The sequence below is a fragment of the Anabas testudineus genome, chromosome 11 (assembly GCF_900324465.2).
Source record: "Anabas testudineus chromosome 11, fAnaTes1.2, whole genome shotgun sequence".
Taxonomy (NCBI): domain Eukaryota; kingdom Metazoa; phylum Chordata; class Actinopteri; order Anabantiformes; family Anabantidae; genus Anabas; species Anabas testudineus.
This window is the reverse complement of record NC_046620.1, coordinates 3,985,764-4,004,139: the sequence shown is the minus strand read 5'-3', so window position 1 is coordinate 4,004,139 and position 18,376 is coordinate 3,985,764. Positions and strand designations below refer to the sequence as shown.

At 42.2% G+C, this 18,376-nt stretch overlaps 2 protein-coding genes across 4 annotated transcripts; one reads left to right on the top strand and one right to left on the bottom strand.

Annotated features, from left to right (window-relative positions):
• Positions 1-1,172: 1,172 nt before the first annotated feature.
• Positions 1,173-9,454, top strand: zbtb22b (zinc finger and BTB domain containing 22b). The gene is made up of 5 exons (XM_026346762.1): positions 1,173-1,331; positions 2,893-3,135; positions 3,793-4,536; positions 4,640-4,918; positions 5,188-9,454. Exons 2-5 carry the CDS (start codon positions 2,893-2,895, stop codon positions 6,247-6,249), a joined length of 2,328 nt encoding a protein of 775 aa, XP_026202547.1. The 5' UTR covers positions 1,173-1,331; the 3' UTR covers positions 6,250-9,454.
• A 284-nt stretch (positions 9,455-9,738) lies between these two features.
• Positions 9,739-17,668, bottom strand: daxx (death-domain associated protein). 3 transcript variants are annotated; one of them, XM_026349016.1, is made up of 11 exons: positions 17,320-17,668; positions 16,335-16,592; positions 15,321-15,773; positions 14,831-14,962; positions 14,614-14,730; positions 14,241-14,472; positions 13,792-13,961; positions 13,448-13,613; positions 12,615-13,194; positions 12,309-12,444; positions 9,739-11,930 (listed from the first exon to the last, which is right to left on the bottom strand). In XM_026349016.1, exons 2-11 carry the CDS (start codon positions 16,572-16,574, stop codon positions 11,871-11,873), a joined length of 2,286 nt encoding a protein of 761 aa, XP_026204801.1. In that variant the 5' UTR covers positions 16,575-16,592; positions 17,320-17,668; the 3' UTR covers positions 9,739-11,870. The 3 variants fall into 3 exon arrangements, with proteins under 3 accessions (XP_026204801.1, XP_026204803.1, XP_026204802.1); XM_026349018.1 differs by having other exon boundaries at positions 12,615-13,191; XM_026349017.1 differs by having other exon boundaries at positions 17,326-17,668.
• Between the last annotated feature and the right edge of the window lie 708 nt (positions 17,669-18,376).

Below are 18,376 nucleotides of genomic sequence, written 5' to 3'. Positions count from 1 at the left end.
AAACCGTCAGTTGTATTTGTAGGGTCTCTTTAGATTCTGTAGAGACTCTTCTAACCATCCTAGTGTCCAAGTTTTAACTAACGTGTTTTTAAATGTCGCCACTTAAGGAACTTTTACAGAAACTGTTTTAGCTCTAAAGCTTGAAGACACGAACACACGAACCCCTGGTGGTGCCTTTGGGGGCATTTCATTGCGCACTGATTACTAAATTCAAACTGCATCCCAAATTGTTAGTCTAAATATAATCCAATTCTACAATATAATTACTCACATGATGCTGAAGCTGAAATCTGATAACTGAAGAAGGAAGACAGCTGTGTCCAGATGTGGACACCACCCGTAAGATCTCTCAGGATGTTTTTACGCACGGTGACATGGTAAGAAATGGCTCCATGCGCAGACAGAATTAGGTGGTATCATACCTCTATACAACACGAGATGCAGATCCATCCTAAACAAATCACCGAAGGTCTTTTATAACTTATAACTTGTAATGTCTGGAGACGTGGAGCGATTTACCAACACGTGGTAACCATGACAGCAGTGGCCTTTATAACTTGGCTCCATGTCTCCACGTCATCTATGTGGCCATCTGTAACTTGTTTATGATGGATCTTTATGTCATGTTGTATTAAAGTGCGGTATAATCTGAATTTATTCATATTTATTTTGAATATTTTTAAATTCAGATTGAACCAACAATCCTCAGGGATCCGTGCGTAAAAGCTGTGAAGTCTGAACACAGCTGCCTGGATCCTGCGCGTCAGCAAATACCGAACTTCAGTCAATTTACCAACATTTATAGAAATGTAAAGTGTATAAAAAAAATAATTATAAAATTAAATTAATTAATCTGTGCTCTCAGTTTATTAATCTGTGCTCTCAGTTTTTTAATCTCTCCTCTCAGTTTATTAATCCGTGCGCACTGTCTAGTTTTCCTCCATGTCTCCTCCCGGGCTCCGTACAAACTGCTGTTAGCATGTAAACGATGATCTTTAACACCTGGTAGCAGCTTTATTAATGTAATATTGTTGAGCTCTTTTAAATAAACACTCAGTTTTTATTATTATCTCTATTTATAATATCACCGCCACCTCTAAGTGTTTCTTATTTATTTATTTTATTTTGTGTCGGCCAAAGTCTGGCTCGTCTGTCTGGAACCGTGTTAAAGGCGACGCGGCGCCGTCTGCTGCTGCTGCGGAGCTCAGATGGAGAAAACAGCTTCTAAAGATGGTTCCCAAACTTCAGGAGCTGGATAAACAGGCGGGACAAGCTGCCGTCAGCTCGGTCAGACACGGCTCTGTGAACGGCTGCACTGTCAACTGAGCACGGTGAGTTTCGTGCGGGTTTTGCGGGGCAGCAGCCGTGGGAGCTAGCTAACAGGCTAACGTCACATCTGTAACGGAATGATCCGAGTCTGGATCCGAGGCAGCTGATCGTCTGTGTGCTGTCTGAGCTGAGCAGGCTGCCATCAGAAATAAAACACCCGAGCCACAGTTCGTTTTCAGTCTGCAGCTCTGCGTTTGTTGCTTCTTCACAAAAAGTGCGTCTGGTCCAGCTGTTGATTTTCTCCAGTAACTAAAGTGATGTGATCAGCTGTTAGTTTCCAAATGGAGCATCTCTGCATGTCTGCATCTCTGCATCATGCAAACGTGTTGTCTGAGCTTGTTGTAAACTGTTGATCTGAGCTTTCTCATAACTGTCGTTGTGTTAGATCACATTTACTGTCATCACTGCAGAGACAGGCTGATATAACACACGGTGCATGACCTATATCACAAATCAAATGCATGTGATGAAGCTGCAGATAAACACCGTGTGCAGCTGGTTGTCACTGCAACAGGAACTCACTGACATCTAATAAACAGGCTGCAAATAACCACTTACAGTGCCTCTAAAAAGTATTCATCCTTTTATTGACATTATAAATTAATCATGGTCAATAAAAGTTGGAGAAAAATACCTCATTAATGTCAAAGTGAAAACAGGTTTCTACAAAGTAATGTCAATTAAATAAAAATATGTAAGGTGGAATCGGTGTTTGCATTAATATTCACCCCCTCCAGGTCAGTATTTAGTAGATGTACCTTTGCCTGCAGTCACAGCATTGAGTCTGTGTGGATAGGTCCCAATCAAACACATCGGGACACTGGAATTTTTTTTGCCATTCTTCCTGTAAAACTGCTCAAACTCTGTCAGGTTGTGTGGCGATCGGGTGAGATCCGCCCTTTTCAAGTCCATCCACTAATTCTCTGTTGGACTGAGGTCTGAGCTTTGACTCTTCACTCCACATCGGTGGCTTCAGGTCATCGTCTCGCTGGAAAACAAGTCTTCTCCCGAGCTGTAGTTGTCTTTCCAACTAGTTTTGTCCTTGTTGGAAAAATTGTACAGAGAATTATTCTTTTACATTAGTTTCTCTCATGAAACCATAACTTAAAGTGACTCTTGTGAAACTTGGCTTCGCCCTAAAGAGAGTGCAGCAGACTTTTATCTCAGGGAATCAGGATGTTCCAGCCTGGAATTCACCTCGAGACGAGAACCGACTGCAGTGTCACAGCTACCACTGTTATATCTTTACTTACAAACAGAAAAACATCTTCCTCACATCTGAAATCCATTAAAATGAGTTGGATGTGTTCAATTCTCTGAGTATGTTTCTGTCAGCTGTGTTCTTTTGTCTTCATGGTGTGATGGTGACCAGGAATACTGAATAACCAGAGACTGGACACAAGTGTCTTTATACTGGAGTCACTTGAGACACATTCACTGCACTCAGGTGATCCTGTTTCACTAATTGTGGGACTACTAGCACCAAGTATCTGGACCTCTGTTGAGATAGGTCAGTCATTTTAAACGGGGTGAATATTAATGCAAACACTGTCACCCCCCCAGATGCAGTCTCTGTCTGTGGAAGTGGGCAGCAGCAGCAGCAGCAGCAGCAGCTCAGCTTCCAGTGACACACCTGGCTCCGTGGTGCAGGTCTGCTTCCCCAGCGCTCAGACCTCGGTGCTGGACAGCCTGAACCGTCAGAGAGAGGACGGGCGGCTCTGTGACCTCTCCATCCACGTCCAGGGTCACGTGTTCAAGGCTCACCGCTGCGTCCTGGCAGCATCGTCTCCGTACTTCCATGACCAGGTGGGAGCGTAACGCTGTCACGTCGCTGCTTTTCTAATCAGTATGAACCATTGTTCAACCTGTTTGTGAAGAGCTATAGAGGATTTTGTGCCAGCTGTTTTATTTTAAGGCCTGTGACATTTTTGCTGAGCTAAACATCAGGTCACAACAAAAGAAAAGACTACAGATGAAAAAGGGACCTGGGACACACAAACATCAGTCAACACTGTGCAAGATGTAAAGAAAATGTGTTGTAAAGTAGAGCAAAACATTTTAGAGTGAAAAACTGATCTGGTTTTTATTTATCTGGTAAGAAAACACAGTAAGTACAGTATGTACACAGATTTTGATTTGACTATAAAAGCCTGCAGCGTGACAATGTCCTCACACAGACTCTTTAGTTTTGAGTCTATATTTACTGTCTCTTTGTATTTCTCTGTTCCAAGTGAGCTTCACTCGTCTGCCAAAGACGGCTTTAACTGACACTTGGTGGGAGTCTGTATCAGACCCCAGTCGCTGGTCTGAGGAGCTGGCAGACTGATCCCCCGTCAGCACACAGAATAAATTAACCAAGATTTGGAGAGTGACCAGTAGTTTCATTTAGCATCATAATAAGCGTCTGGGAAATAAGAGGGAAATGAGGAGCTTTTATAAATGTTGTCCTCCACCTGTCCTCAGGTTCTACTGAAGAACATGTCCACAGTCTCCATCCCCGCCGTCATGGACCCGCTGGCGTTTGAGAGCGTGCTGAGCTGCGCCTACACCGGTCAGCTCCGCATGCTGCGCGACGACATCGTCAACTACCTCACAGTGGGCAGCGTCCTGCAGATGTGGCACATCGTGGACAAATGCACCGAGCTGCTGAAGGAGGGCCGGGCCGCCGCTGGGGGAGGAGGGAGCAGTGGAGGAGGTGGTAGCGTGCAGGAAGGAGTCGGAGGAGGTGGAGCGTCGGCTAACCCCGGCTGCAGCAGTAGCAACAGTGACGGATGTGCAGCCGGTGGTAATGGAGCTGCTGGTGATGGTGGTGTTGGTGGAGGTCAAAGTCAGGTCGTGGGGTCCAACGAGCCCCAACGTGGCCCCCAACCACCCAGCCGCCCGTCAGTGAGCGAGAGCCAGTCGCCCAGCAGCACCAACTACTTCAGCCCCAGAGATGGCAACAGCTTTGGGGGAGGTGGTGCAGCTGCAGCTGGGGCGTCAGTGGACGGAGGTGGGGCTAGCAACACCCCCAGCTACTGCACCCCATCGGGAGGAGAGGAGGCCTTCCTGATTGAGGAAGAGGAGGTGGAGGAGGAAGAGGAAGAAGTGTTGTACCACCATAGGAAGAGAGGAAGAGGAGTAGGCAGCGGGAGGAGGAAGAAGATGAGCTCCGTGTCAGAGCAGGAGGTCGGGGTCAGCGACAGCTTCGGTGTGTCCTCCTATCAGGTGGGGGTCCGACACTTAACGCACCTTTAAACTTATAATTTAAAAATAACATATGTTCTGTGTGTGTCAGCTGTGTTTTAATGTGAAATCATCTTCACTGAAGGATGGAGAGGACTCGGCGCTGCCGGCACAGAAGCGTCCCACCTACAGCCAGCCCAGCATCATGCCTCGCAAACAGTGGGTGGTGGTGAAAACGGAGCGCACAGAGGACGACGACCTCATCGTTGTGTCCGGGGAGGAGGGAGGAGAAGACGAAGAGGACGAGGATGAGAGGGAGATGGAGCTGGCCCGAGAGAGGGAGAGGAACGACTTTAACATCTCTAACGTGAGGAGCCTTTCAGCTGAGCTGGGGGGCAGAAACGAGAATGACATGGACTCACAGGTGAGATGAAAACCACTTCAGTGTGATGTAAGAGATGTAACTGTTGTGTAAATAGAGCATGTTTCAAAATATTCAGATGGTCGACAGTGATTTATTAGGATAAATACCACTAGAGGGAGCCAATGTCGCACAATATCAGATTGTTCACAAGGTCAAACTTAGGTTCAAACTTCAGTATTTCTGCAGGTGAAACTCAGAATTTAGTTCATGTGCATATAAAGAGTTTTATTTGTCCAACAGAACTTTTATCTAAACTTATCTTTCTCCAGGTCGACTACTGCCAGTCTTCAGAAGACTACCTAAAGTTTGAGGGCAGTTTAATGGACCAGACATTAGCTCAGCACCTTCATGACAGCGCTGCAGGTCAGAGCCAGAACGCCAACCGTGCTGTGTCAGCGTTGCTGGGTCAGGTTCAGTCTGCAGCCACGGCCCGGGCCCAGCTCTTCCCTCTGGACATGCAGGGGAACCAGATCCTTCTCTACAGCCAGGCCTCTGGTCTCTCCCTGGACGCTGCCGCCCCCCCACTGGGGATGGCAGGCGGTATGATCGGAGGAGCCTCGTTCAAAAGTCCCAGCCTGGAGCACGGCGCCGTCCACCTGTCGGTGCAGGGCGGTTTGGGAGTGGACGGCATGGACAGCGGAGGAATGGGTGGTGGGAGTGGGGGCGGTGGTGGCAGCAGCACCACCGGGGGTTCAGGGAAAGTGTTCATGTGCCACTGTGGTAAGACCTTCACCCACAAGAGCATGAGGGACCGGCACATTAACATGCACCTGGACCTGAGGCCGTTCCACTGCCCCGTCTGCGCCAAGAAGTTCAAGATGAAGCATCACCTCACGGAGCACATGAAGACGCACACGGGCCTCAAACCGTACGACTGCCTCGGCTGCGGCAAGAAGTTCATGTGGCGCGACAGCTTCATGAGGCACCGCTCGCACTGTGAGAGGCGCAGCGGGTTGGCCGAGAGCGGGGAAGGTGGGGGCGCCAGCGATGGGGGGAGAAGAGCAGGTGGAGGTGAGGAAAGGCCAGATTTGATTTCCTCCCCTCACCTCCTTCTGTCTGCAGGTGAGGGCGGTAGAGGAGCAGCGCCGGTGTCGTCTCCACATCTGTCCGGTGCTGTTCTGTCACCGCAGCACGGTGGCGTCTCAGCAACAGGAAGCAGCAGCAGCAACTCTGCTCTGAGCAGCAACATGGGTGCTGCAGGGGCGCTGCTGGGGGTCGTCTCTCAGAGTCCAGGTCAGGGGTCTGTGATGTTCGGGGGCCTGGGTTTGGGTCGAAATGTGTGTGATGAAGACGTGTGTGAAGTCAGTGCCAACGATAACAGCGTGACTTAAACCTACAAGGTGCGTCGTGAAGAGCGGGCGCCTCTGTGTGAGGTAACAGTCGTGGTTCTGGATCTGGAGGCTGTTTTTAGTAATACTGTAAACTTGGGAGAAGTTCAGTCCTCGACTGAAAAACTTTTAACTGCCAACAGTCAGTAAATCAAGCAGGAGTTTGAACTGTGGCAAGAAAAGAGGGAGAACGGGTTGTTGGACGAACAACTTAACCTGCAGTCGTTCACAGAGAAACAGAATCTGATCGACTTGTTGTTCTGTCTTAAGATTTCTGCAAAGACTTTAGGAAACTTGCCTCATTAAAATGGACCTTTCGTCTCAGTGAGTAAGCTAATGTTTAAATGTCCAGAATGTCATTAAAGTTTAGTTCCTTTGGTTTGTTGGAGGACGTGTGTGTGGTGAGAGGAAACCAAAAATGAAAAGACAGCGCTTCACTAACTTACAGTAGCTTCTGTGGCAACGTTCTAGTATCAGTAGAGTAGAAACATGGCTGTTCGACATTGCTGTGATTTGATGCAGTATTGTAAAGTATCACTGTCATATGATTACAAAGAGAAAACACTAATCTGCAAGAGCTCCCTGCAGATTTGTGTTTTTTATCTTACAGCAGCGACGGACCGTCTTTTCCTCAAACTATCAGCACTGCCATGTTGTTTCAGATGATGCTACGGTGCTGCTTTACCTAAAACCATCCTAGATATCAGTGAAGGCACAATCATTTACTGTATTCTCATGATTTATGAATCCCACGTGTGCACAGCTGCTGAGCTTGAGCCTCATTCAGAGATGATTTTAACAAAAAGATAAATTTCTAAGTTTCTTTTCTCTGGAGCTTCACAAGCAGGAGGTGATTAGTTCTCAAGGTTTGCTGCTGTTACCTGCTCTGAGGAGAAATTCATTCTTACTGTAAATATATAGAAATATCTTTCGTTTAAATACTGAAGTGTCTGGATCCAGTTATAGAGAAAGTGAATAAAAAATTCTAGACGCTCCAGAAATCATCTTAACCTACAGTGAAGCTCCTAAAGAGAAAGTACGATGGAGGCTTTGGAAACCTAGTGATGGTCTTATCAGAGCTACAGTGTGTCGTCCAGTTACCTCCTTAGAGTTGTTTTGGACCCAAATAAAAAGAAAACCTCATTTCCACCAGGAAATACGTCAAAAACTTGTTTATTCATTCGATATTTTGTGCGACACATTTTATTTTTGTTCCACCGTTACAGTTTTAAAAGCCTCTTTCAGTCGTACAGGTCGTGAAGTTCAGGACGTTTGTGAATGTTGACAGTTTTTACTTCTCTTTATTTCTCAGAAGTTATTTTTAACAGAAAATTAAACCTGATGTTTAATGTAAACACAGATCAGCTGTTTGCTTTTAACCTCATAGAAATGAAACCTCATAGTTTAACATAGTAAAAGCACCAGTTCTCTGTTCTGGGCCCTGCTGTGGTTAAATACATAACTTCTGCACAGTAGTTCTGTGCTGTATCTATACTGAGACTGTTGTAGCTGCATTATATCAGATTCGTGATGCGTTCAGGAGCCAGACTGAACATGTGCTAGTACAAATACAGTTTGTCATCCTGGAAACATGACTCTGTTCAATGGCTTCAGGTGTTTATCAGCATATTGACTTTATTCAACTCAAATTATTTCTGTTTAATCTTTAGTTGGAAACTCACTCACCGTGTAATTAATATATAACTGTATTTAAATATAACTGGAAAAACTCTCACAGACTTGAAAACAGACAGAAAAGTGATGCTTTTACCTTCCTGCTCTAGAAAAGAAGGAGGAAGTGAAGAACATGTTCATCTCCACTTGGTTATTTTTAGTATTTCCTTCAAAACATCGCACATTAAAATATTAGCAGGCTGCAGAGTCCACTACAGGAACCTGTTCTCAGACCAGTGGTTTATTTGCACCAGTGCAGAGAAGTCATGGCAGCAATTTTGTGCCTCAGGACACAACATCGTCCTCTGTCTCTCAATCTGAAGAAAATAAAATGTAACATATAATATTAAATACCTGTATGTAATTGTTTAAATATGTGGACACAGCTGGTGTTTTTAAGAGACTGTGATTCTATAAAGCTGCAGCAGTGATGCAGGTTTATAGTTTTTGAAGATTTGTTGGTGAGTTATAGTTTCTAACAAACGTCAGTGTAGCTACAGCACAGGAACAAATCTAACACGTGACCTCATGAACATTTTGCATGCCTTTACTTTTCCAGATAGCTACAGGAAATAGTTGGAGGATGTGACTGTTTCACCTTCTGTGAAGGTTGAGTGTGGATATTTTTATCTGCAGCTCGCTGAATGTAAAGTTGTGGACTGTTGGTTGTCGGATGGTTCAGTGAACCTCCAGTGTTTCCTCTGTGCTGCAGTCGTGTTTGTGGTCCCTGTTCGTTTCATTCACTGGTGACAAGCAGCAGAAGAAACACTGGAGGATTATTAAAGCCGAGTGTTGAAGTGTGTCGGCACTCTGAAGAGCTAAAACACACGTGTAGATCATTTTCACTGAGAGTGAACGAGATGATCAAGAAGAAAACATGAAGACAGAGGTGATCAGTCTGATCATAACTGAATAATTAACCTGATTTCAAACAAAGCTGATAGAATTAACAAACATACTTTTTTCTTTCCACTTTTTGTACGAGCAGCTTTTGTTTTTTAGAGTTGATGTTGTGCCACTTTACTACACAAATAATTCGTTTATGATGATTAAAATGTTATTAAACCTCAGAAACATCTGTTACGTACCGTCAGCCATATGTTACATGCAAATATGAAAAGGATGCACACATCTGGAACTAGTTGATTTTAAAGTGTCCAAATCAGGAAGAATATCTTGATGTAATACTAACATTTACATTTACATATTGCTTGTTGTTCTGCAGTTTCACCTGCAGGGATACTCTCTCTAAAATCTCTAACCTACTTTCCTGAACATCGTACTTTAATTAGCGATTGATGAGCTGAACTTTTACTTCTGTGTCTTCTTGTTGGTTGGAGAAAGTTTGGAGGTTTATTTTTTTAAGTTCCATAAACTACGTTGAACAACTTCTTCTGATTGACCAGTTGATTATTGAGCAGAAAGTAACTGTGGTCATTAGACATCTTATGTAAATCCTGAGTGGTACTAATAATGTGTAATAAACAACATCAATATTCACCTCTTCTCTGTATATGAAAATAATAGATTAATAAATTATTTGGTGCAAATAATGTGGTTTGTCTTTTCTAACTGTTCCAGTTCCAGTCTCCCACGAGTCCTTTTATACTAGTATAGCAGGTATTTTTGTCTATCATGAAGCCTGTGAAGATACAATTATCTCTTTGTCTCTAGTCTCTCTCTGGTTCTCTCCAAGAGTTATCCCCATGACCACAGTTAACTGTGGTCATGGGGATTAGAGAGATTATTTCTCTGCAGCTTTATTATTCACTATGTTCAGTTGAAAATACATAAATTCCAAATCAAACAGCACAAATCCTGTTTGTAACAAAATGTAGGATTTATTTGATTATCAAAAAGGAAACAAATCACAGTGAATAATGGATCAGTCCTCTGCATAGACCAGGCCCAACAGATCGTAGATAGAGTAAATACATTCCAGGTCGACCTTCTGGAAAGTTTGAACAGAGCGAAATATGATTTTACCAGTGTATAAAAAAACAAACAAACCCAAAAGTGTCAATTGTTGTAGTGAAAGTAAACCCTGACGTCCAAACCAGCGCTACAGCATATACACAGAACAACTCATAGATTTAAATAGAGACTGGATACATACAAGAAAAAATATAATGATTAAATGTTTTCAGTGCAACAATGTCCAACAACAAAAACTAGAAATAAACTGTTCATGAGGCGGAAGATGAAGAATCTTTATCATTTGCTCCGTTTGTAGGATTTAAATGTTGCACAACTTAACGGGAATAACGAGTATTTGTATGGACAAGTATAATATATAATGTGTGCATAAATAAAATAATAACTAATAAAATTTTAATTCTTAACATTGTTCATTAAAATTGTTACTGTGGACATTTACGACTGAAATCTTTTATCTGGACAGAACTGGTTTGAGATTTGGACAAACGTCTAGTGTGATGAGTCTTTTTAACGTAGGATTAAACTGTGAACACGAGTGAACGTAGTTTTTAAAGCTGAGCAGAGAGACGAGTAGCTACGGTCAGTGTTGTGGCTCGATTCAACTGTCTAAGATACATAAAAGAAAAAGATTTTACTTTGTCACGTGTCTGAATCATAAAGACCAACAGCCTCCTTTAGTTTTCTTACTGTGAACAAATCTCAAATTAAAACACCAAAAAACAAACATGTTAAAATATTTTCTCCCGCCTGTCTGTGGGTCACTGGTTCCTGCTAAAACTATTTTTATATAATTTATTTTACACTCTCATAGTTTCTAATACATTTTATATCTGATTCTGTCTTAATTAACTTGAGACAGAAGAGGGATGAGAGTGTGTTTTCTGCAAACTACAAATCTAAATCATTAAAGTGGTTTCTTTCTATAAAGAGCTCAGTAATTACTCAGAACAGTTGGACTTTGTTGGGACCTATTTTCAGAAGCAAATGAATCCACACTTAGAGCTGTACAGAGTATTTCTGGCAGGAAGAACACGTTAAATAAACTTCATGTTAATGAGGGAACAGCGTGGCTCTGGTGAGATTTTACTAGTTCAATAAGACTTTTTCAAGTAGGAGCTGTAAATAATGAAATGGATTAATGTTGGTTGGTTTGGCAGTGTTAATAAAGTTAATGTTATTAGTAATACTTGTTGTTTACCTTCAATTTTCCTTTTAGTTTTATTTTTACTGACAGTAAGAAAATATAAAATACTTCTTCTCTTACCCTTCAGAAATCTGTATCAGCCCTGTGATCATTCAGATCAATAGCTACCTGGAAACAGATGCTGCTGCTGCAGCCACAGGATGAATGAAGAAGCTACTGCACTTAATTTTAAACCTAAAAAAAAAAAAAAAAAAAAAGAGGTTTAAATGGGAACAAGGGAAACATTAAATATGTTAAAGTCCTCCAGTATCACTGCTGCAGTCCACAGTTCACATCATAAATAGCAACAGCAAGTAAAACAATATACTCTCAAAAGTTATTTTATGCAAACTCACGCTTTTTATGAAAAAAGGAATAAAAATATAAACATGTAAATGAACTGTTGCCGAGCTACAGCAGCTCTCACCAGCTGAGCTGACTGCATATGTTGAGGCACTGGTTTGTGACGTACGCCAACTGAAATTCAGGAAGTGTTTCTAGCTCCGTGTTCAGAGCAGCAGTTACCAGCTACCAGCCGGAAAGACAGAAGTGTTCATAGTGCTGCACTGAAAGGTTAAAAGCCAAGTGAGTGTTTCAGCTGAGTTCTGCTGCACCAACATCATTCAGTGTTTCCCTGCTTAAAGAAAACGGTTCACAGCAGAAGCAGCCTCCCCTCCTGTAAATGCATTTTATTTAAGACCTTTACAAAAAGAATTTAAGTTTCCCTTGTGTTTCACAGATGCAAAAGGTTGTTATGTATTCTGTTTGGATCATATACAGTAGGACAGTCCGTCAGGAAATGTGTGCTTTCAGTCAGAGAGGTTAAAGGTCATTCTGAGTCTGACAGGACGATGATCTCATCCGGGTCACACTGCGTCGCCACGTTGACCTGGAAACACAAACCGAGACACAGTTAGAAAAGCTAATTGTCAGTGACATAGACTGTAAACTGTGGGTCAACAGGTTGTGGTTAAACAGTCTGCTCCCATAAAAACACATTAAAGACTGCAAACACTGAGCCTCAGATGTTCACTATAATATAACACAACATAAATTATAATGTACACTGTATAATTACTGAACCTTCATAATTGCTATTACAAAAGTAATTACACATTTACATAAAACATGTTTGGCTTCTTTCTCACAAGAGCAGGTTTATTTTACTATGTAAATTAAAAATAAAATAAGAAGTAAAAATATGTCAGATCCAGGTTTTTCAGTGTTCAGTTCTCACTGTGATCTTTTACCATCTCTGTTCTCCCACCTTGTTTTTCTTGGGAGGAGGTGTCGACTGCGAGCTGCTGACTATTTCCTGGGTTGGAGTGTCTGGTCGGGTCGACTCTGCGTGTTGCGGAGAGTTGCAGCTAAAAACGCCCATATCCAGAGGGATGTCCACCTCGCTGAGAGAGAAGGAGAAGAGATGGGTGTAAGGTACAAATGGAAGGAATATGTAAAAGGAAATCAACACCAACCACAAACAGAAAGTTTTAAACGATGGGAAAACACCTTTTCTAATAAATGAAAACGTTACGACTTCATGATAATCCGTCACCACACAGCGTTACTGTACCTGCTGTCCTGGATGATTACGTGCTTTCTATTTCTGGACTTCCCTGTTGTCGTTTCCTCTCTCTTCCGCTTCCGGCTCCTCGTTGTTCTGGGGCTGGGTGGTGGTGACGTACCGTTGTTCACCTGTGTGTCACAGTTTTCTACAGTCCCTGCTGATGCTGTTTGAAACGACGCATCATTGGCTTTTACCGGCAGGGCTTCTGTAGGCTCCTCAGTGACTTCACTGGTGTTTTCCAACATGCCAGAAACACCATTGGATGGATCCACAGGCTCCTCTGGTTCTGTAACATCACCATTAGACAACGGTCTCTGGTCATCAGTCTGAGGCAGCTCCGATTGGCTGGGGCTGTCTCTCAAGGAGGGGATGCCCGACAGTGGAGAGGTCTGGGACTTGTTTCCATCAGAAAGAGGACTGAGCCCTCTCGTGACTGGCTCCTCTTCCTCATCTTTAACACTTCCTTCCTCACCTGCAGAAACACTTCCCGACAACCTGAGTGTCTGATCATCTTTGTTTGCGTCATCTTCTGCCTGCTCCGCCTCGTTACTGTCGTCTTCTTCATTGTCATCATCATCATCATCATCTAGAGAAAGAGGAAAATTAATGTGTCTTCCTGATCTATTAATACTCATTCATGATATATTGTAAATTCAAATTTGAGTCAGATCACTGTTACCGATTCACATTTCATCTCATCCTAAGTGACAGTTTCAATAACTGACACATTAAAAACACGGTATCAGCTGTGAAGCTCTGCTGCTACATAATAGACGAGCAACACTGACCCCATAATAACATTTGAATTAAAAAAGAGAAAGAAACATCTCTGCTCTAACCTGGCCCCTCCTGCTGAGTGCTGGCTTTAATTTCCTCTTCTATGTCTGTGTCTGATGATTCATCTTCCTCATCTTCCTCCTCATCCTCCTCTTTTTCTTCTTCTCCTTCCTCCTCTGCGGCTCCATTCACCTCTTTAATTTCTGCTCCTTCTCCTGATTTGTTCCCCTGAAAAGAAGAAGTGTGAGAGTCCGACAGGAGAAGATGAGATGCTCTGATAATTTACAGTTGCTCACTTAAGGAGCCACAGTGGATCATTTATGTCCATTTATGTGTTGATGGAAAGAGTTTCGAACATAAATATAAAACTAAAACAAAGCAGAAAATGCCTGAAATGATCTCTTACCTCGTTTTCCTTGCTGCCTTTCTCCAGGCGTTTCTGCCTCTCCACCTCTTCTGTGTCCTCTTGTTGGTTGGCGTACTTGGTGATCACCTCCTCCAGACGAGACAGTGCTACTTCCCTGTTTGACCGCAGCTTCCGGTGCAGTGAGGGATCTGACAGAGCCGGGTCTGTGGCTTTAGTGGGTGGTGAAGGAAAGAGCACGGAGACAAGAGCAAGTTTGGGAACATTTGAAGGGACAGATGATGACGAAAAGGACAAAGGAACGATTGAGAGTAAGAAGAGAGACAGACAACAACAAAATTAGAATGAGATAAGGGTTTGTAGAATGATTTATAGTGATTTATAGTTACATTGTTTTGTTAAATGATGGAGCATAGATGAATGCTTTGTGCTTACTACCTTACTACATTTTTAAACTAGTCTACAATTTGTATCCCTGTCTGAACACCTACCGGGTTTGTAGGGGTCAGTAAGATGCGAGCCAAAGTTGTACACCAGGTCCATGTGACGTCTGTCCTGCATGAGGGTCCCAGTTTCTCTGAAGGCCTCCTGGGCGATCTGGTTCAGCTGTTTTCTGCTCAACAACAGGTTGTAGCGCTCATTAGCACGCATTACCTGCTGGAGAATGTCCTGGTAATCTGGAGGGTTCCTATGGGCCTCGGGACTGTTGATGAAACGTTCGATCTAATAGAAGGGAGGAAGGGTAGGGTAGGGTATATGAACAGGAGCACATCACATCTGCACAAATAAAATACAAATCTACCAAATTATTCAATGTTTAGCGGGCTTGTTGTTAATCAAGGACATTTTTAAAAACAATCTCACCCTCTTGTTTATCTCAGGATAACGAGTGCCTGAGTAGGGGATCCTCTGCTCAATGACTCGTCCTGTTAGTGTGCTGCAGCCCTTTAGTTCACACAGCTTTGCATAAATCTTCATTAACTGGAAGAGAAAGAGAGATTTGACTAGATGTTAGTTAATATCATGTAATGGTTCTTTGCACAGGTTTTTTTTGACAATTCATGTCAAACTCCAGCCTGACCTTGCGTTTGAGCCTGTGCTCCTGGATGTACAAAGAGTCCTCAGCTCCCAGGTCGTCTAGACTAAGCTCAGTCTGCTGCAGACGGCAGATCTCCTCATTATACACCTTGAGTAGGTTCTCCAGGTACGCAATCTGAGAGAAATTAAGAACATAAGGACAGAAAAATTGTGTTTATTTTCACAAGTGGTATCTCAAATACACAAGATTACAGTAAATGTGAGACATGAAACACATCTTGAAACCGATACTGAAAATTATTCTCTGCCGACTATTGATATTGATGGTCACACTATTGTAAAGTAGGAGTAGCTCTACAGCGTTACATGCAACAGATCGAAATCTTAATATAACTTTCTTACACACATCAGCCTATTTCGTCAGGAGCTTTATGTGGGACTTAACAAATAACCAAATTAGTAATCAAATGAATTTATAAAGGACATTAGCACATTAAAACAGTACTATTCACTAAGTCACTTGTGTTTCTCACCTGTTTCCTGGATGCCCTCTTTGCCTTTCTCTCTGCTTCCTGTCCCTCCTGTTTATTCTCGTCCAGCCCTGAGGTGGATGGTTGCTCATTTTCTGCTGTTGGTTTCACCTCCTCCTCCTCCTCCTCCTCCTCAGCCGCCTTACCTTTAGCCTGGTCTTCACTTTTAGACATAACAGAGGTAGACTGGAAAGTACTTGCTGATGAGGTAGAAGGCTCAGCCTTGGTGGGGAGTAGCCTCTTTTTGGCCGCATGCTGCTTGAGTACAGTGCACAGTTCATTGATGTAGACAAATGTTTTACCGCTGTTGGCCTGAGCGCGAGTCAAACATCGTCCCAAAGTGTTTCTGAACTCCACAGATGACAGATAGTCAGGGGAGGCCTTGGCATGTTTGGTTTTGAGGAACGTCAACACTTCAGGGCAGTCCTCTGTGAAAGGCGTGCAGTGCTCCACAAACTGATTACAAGAGAAACAGAAAACATGAAGACAAAATGCAAAGTATGGCAGGTACAGAATCAACAAGAGAACAGACACAAACAGCAACAGTATATTGTAATTCCAGTTCTTCCAGTTGACCCACAGCTCCTCCATAAATATTATTGGTATAATGACTGCAACACTTACTATGTCTGTTTTCCCACCTACAAAAACTTCAGCAGGATAGGTGCTAGGTACAAATCTACAATTAAAACTAACTGCAGTCGGCTTCATGAGGAAACTCAGCTTAGTGTCATGTCAACATTAATGATTTTGCCAGTGTGCACATTCAGTTCCATTAAATACATCGTCACCAATCTCACAGCGAATAGACTTTAACATAGTTAACACACAGTATAATACTTTGGACTGGATATATGCATTTGGCTTTGATTTAGCTGTGTTAAATATGGAGATAATCAACTCTAATTTGGTCAGTTTTTACTATCTAGACAGTTTGTGGAGCATGTATTGGCAAATATCCAACCACTCTGGCATGTAGACAAACAGTCAGTTATTACTTTCTTGATGTACTCTCACCTCAGTGAACAACTTCTGATTCTCAGCTTCCAGAACGTGTTTGTCCTTCTTCGCTGAGGCAAAAGGTGACTGGGTAATGTGTGTGGGGGCTGGCTGCTGAGCTCTGAGGGTTGAGACATTTTTGTTTTGTAGTTCAGAGGATGACTTGGAGGTGACACTAGAGGGCTGAGGATTCTCTTCATCATCATCATCATCAAGAACAATGATCTTTTCTGCCATAGAGGCGGGAGCCACCGCCATCCAAACGTCTGGTTGTTTCTATTTTCATATAGTAAAAACAAGGATTGTGTTGAACAGGGAAACTGAAAGTGACACATGAACCAGAGTGACAAAATGCACTGACTCCAAGAATCATGATTTCATGAGGTTCAAATTGGAGGATAGACACAAACAAAAGGCCCTCAAATGACAATAAAACTAAATACTTTAGTCTCATTCAACTGAACTGTCTATGAAACCAGTTTTTCATTTAAGATGACAATAATGTCTCAAAATAAGTTTGTTACATCAGGACATAAATCTGATCTATGACACCACATTTCATATCATTAAGTATTGGTTTCACTACAAAGTGACACAGCTGATGTAAGGTTAACGACTGGTTAAGAGTAGAGTGAGGTTTAGGTCCACATTAAGGTAACAGGAGAGAGATTTCACTTTCTCCAAGATCAAATCTTAAATGTTATCTGTGTGTCATCTAAACACTTTCACCCCGGACACAGAAACACAGACCATATTCATGATGTACCAATGCTATTACTTCATTAATCGGCTAAAATAAATGTTGTGTAAAATCAGCAGTATGTTGTGTTTGGGTCAGAAACGAAACCAACAGCTTTTCAACAACAGCGTTTCCTGATTGTTTTACTCATAAGTGAAACTCAACAGCCTGAATGTCTGGACATTAAAAAACAGGTGGCGAGTTAAACAAAGGCTACAGCTAAGACAGAAACATCTCCAATGAGACTAATAATGACATACTTACACGCACCGGCCTCTTGTTTATGAGCTGTTTGACGGGACAACGAAGGAGGATAAAGCTCCACCACGATGCATCATCCAAATACTGTGTAAGAGTTAAAGCTAGCCAACATTAGCATAGGTGGCTAATTACCGTTGACACTTTGCGGAGTAAAAAAATAAGAAACAGGAAAAAAAAATCGCATACAGTTTCCCGTTTATGTTACATAGCTAACTTGTCAAACAAATCCGCGATACTCTGTGAAATAGTTAATCCCACGGACTTTCTGTTTACCAAAACACAGCAACTAAACTTGGCTAATCTATGCAGCTTCTCGACTGAGGATCGAAAACGTACCCGCTAAAGTCTTGTCAGCATGAGAGCCTCTGATTGGTTGATGCATTGTTTGCCGACAGTAACGTCGTTCGTCATTGGATGATTTGCTCCTGTTGTGTTCCGAGGGTAAATTTAGGTTTTGTTGTTTTTTAAAAAACAGCGAACAAATAAAACTGAACTATAATTAAATAAAACGCAGATTCCAGCTTATACATATTTCACTTTACATTTTACAATAACACAGAAAAGTAGAAAGCCTTTTTCCAGTTATTTTACAAGTAAATACTCAACCAATAAAACAGATTGCTTAAAATAATAACCTACCACAACACCGAAATTAATTATACACCAATTAATATACATAATAATATTATAATCCTAATCAAAGATTATCTAGGTCTATTTCGAGTATTTCGAGGACCTAGAAACTTCACGCGCCACGTGATTTTATTTTGAAAAGCATAAAGGAAGTCACACTTTCTCATTTAACCTGGTTATGATGACACTAAATCTTCTCACTAATGTGGTTATTTACAATTTTATTTTTCTCAGACTTTAATTTTAGTTAAAGTTTTAATTTTGGACATCAATAAGAAAATATGCCACAGTCATTATTGCCTGTTAAAGTTTACATACAGCATACAACACATTCATATAGGATGATCTCTTTTCCTATTTATTATTTCAGGACATTTCTAAACAACGTTGCACATCAGTATGATTGAGGAGTGATTTATGTATAAAC